The sequence below is a fragment of the Alternaria atra genome, assembly GCF_907166805.1.
Source record: "Alternaria atra isolate CS162 genome assembly, contig: 36, whole genome shotgun sequence".
NCBI lineage: Eukaryota > Fungi > Ascomycota > Dothideomycetes > Pleosporales > Pleosporaceae > Alternaria > Alternaria atra.
The window spans coordinates 196,900-198,554 of record NW_025091335.1 but is presented as its reverse complement, the minus strand read 5'-3'; the positions used below and the strand labels follow the sequence as shown (position 1 = coordinate 198,554).

Genomic DNA, 1,655 nt, shown 5'->3' with positions numbered 1-1,655 from the left:
CGTATGCTAGTTCCTATTAACATCATCATCACTATCTCCATTAGTAACCTGTTTTGATATATCCATTGCTACAATGTTATCGCAAAGCCCTCAGAATTCTCAACAGACTGCTGGCCGGTCGAGTAAGCGACGCAGGAAGCCCTGGGGCAAGTTTCGAAGCAATTCTCTACCATCTTCGTCGCAGCGGACGGATGTTCCTGACGATGACTCTGATAGATTATCAGAGCTCGACTCGGCAGACGTCCATGACCCTGCAGGCCTCCAGTATACCAACGACGACAGTTTAGAGGTCCTACAGGATGTTCCACCCGTATCTCAAACCCCGTTCAACTACTCTTGGGTCCGCTGGGAGGATCCAGGCCTTGCCGGAATGGCCCAACCATCCCGTCAGTTCAAGACGCGCGCGCATGGTGGTGGAAATACGGCGTACCGTTGGAGAAAATCGTGAGCTCGAAGGATGGCAGGGAGAAGAGAGAGACCTACTTTCTGTGTAGGACTTGCCATCTCCACCATCCTAAGGCAAACTGCAAGCTCAATATAACGTACGGCCGTCATAGTTGTCAACAATCAAGCCAATCCAAGCTGAGGCGTTAGCTTGGATTGCTCGTTTTTTGAGGGCGTCAGCTTGGATTGTTTGGACTAACAAGCTGAGATCGTGAGCTTGATTGAGGCTTGATTGATAGGCTTGATAGCCTGTACTAGCGCTAGCCTTAGTGTTGAGTTTCGTCGTCCCAAGCCGCTAGCCCGCACAAAAGCTCCATATTGTCGTCGTCTGCTGCCTCCTCCTCCATTACCTCGTCGTCGCCTCCGAGGCCAGCTCTTTGCCACCGTCGTACGCACTGTATTGCCGCTAGAAGTTGAGGTCCTAGACGTCGTCGTCGCGGCTCTAAGAGGTCGCCCAGCTCACTGAACAAGCGCTCACACTCACAGCTTGACGCTGGGATAGAGAGTACGTCAAGCGCAAGCTTACTGAGGCTAGGGTAGCAATCGCGCATGCTCACCCAGTATTTGATAGGGTTATCTGCGTGTTCTATACCTCTCTCGGCTGCTGGCTCGCTGCGCTTCCACCTCTTAAACTCGTCCTCGTCAGCGGTAAGGCTGCTAGCAGTACTAGGGTTAAGTATACTATCGATGGCGTCGTCTATATCGCTTGGGATCACTGCTAACGGCCTTACCGCGCGCGGTGAGGTGTTGTACTGCGCCTAGAGCGCCTGAAAGCTAGCGTTACTGGCCTCGAGCCAGTCGGGCTTCTTAGCCCACGCCTTGTCGCAGTAGTGTTTGTACATCGGATGGAGTATTGTAGCAGCGTAGTACGCGGGCGAGTCGTCTAGCTTAGAGTAGTAGTCATCAGCCTTCTGCTAAGCTGCGCGCAAGTTGATTGCAATGTAATCCTCAGGCGACTCATCATGCTCGTTGTAGTTAACCGCCTCGTACGCGTTAACGCGGTGCTCGTAGTAGGTAAGGAGGTATTCAAATATTAGAATTATATCAGAAATAGCCCCAAAGCTGCCGCTTTTGCCACGCCCTTCGAGGCGCTTTGTAGCAGTCTTAAGCGGTTTTAAGATGTCTATGTACTCTGTAATTACTGCCCAATCAGCACCTGTAAGGCCGTCTAATCGCATCCACGGCTGCGCAACTAGCAGCTTGTTGCCGCG

General features: G+C 52.1%; 1 protein-coding gene across 1 annotated transcript in view; it reads left to right on the top strand.

Annotated features, from left to right (window-relative positions):
* Positions 1 to 448, top strand: part of ALTATR162_LOCUS11719 (uncharacterized protein) — a gene marked incomplete at both ends in the record, with an annotated part of 3,884 nt that extends 3,436 nt beyond the window's left edge. The window contains one exon of the mRNA XM_043319361.1: positions 217 to 448. Coding sequence (XP_043175296.1) covers positions 217 to 448 — 232 coding nt within the window. The remainder of the gene's footprint in view (positions 1 to 216) is intronic.
* Positions 449 to 1,655: the final 1,207 nt, after the last annotated feature.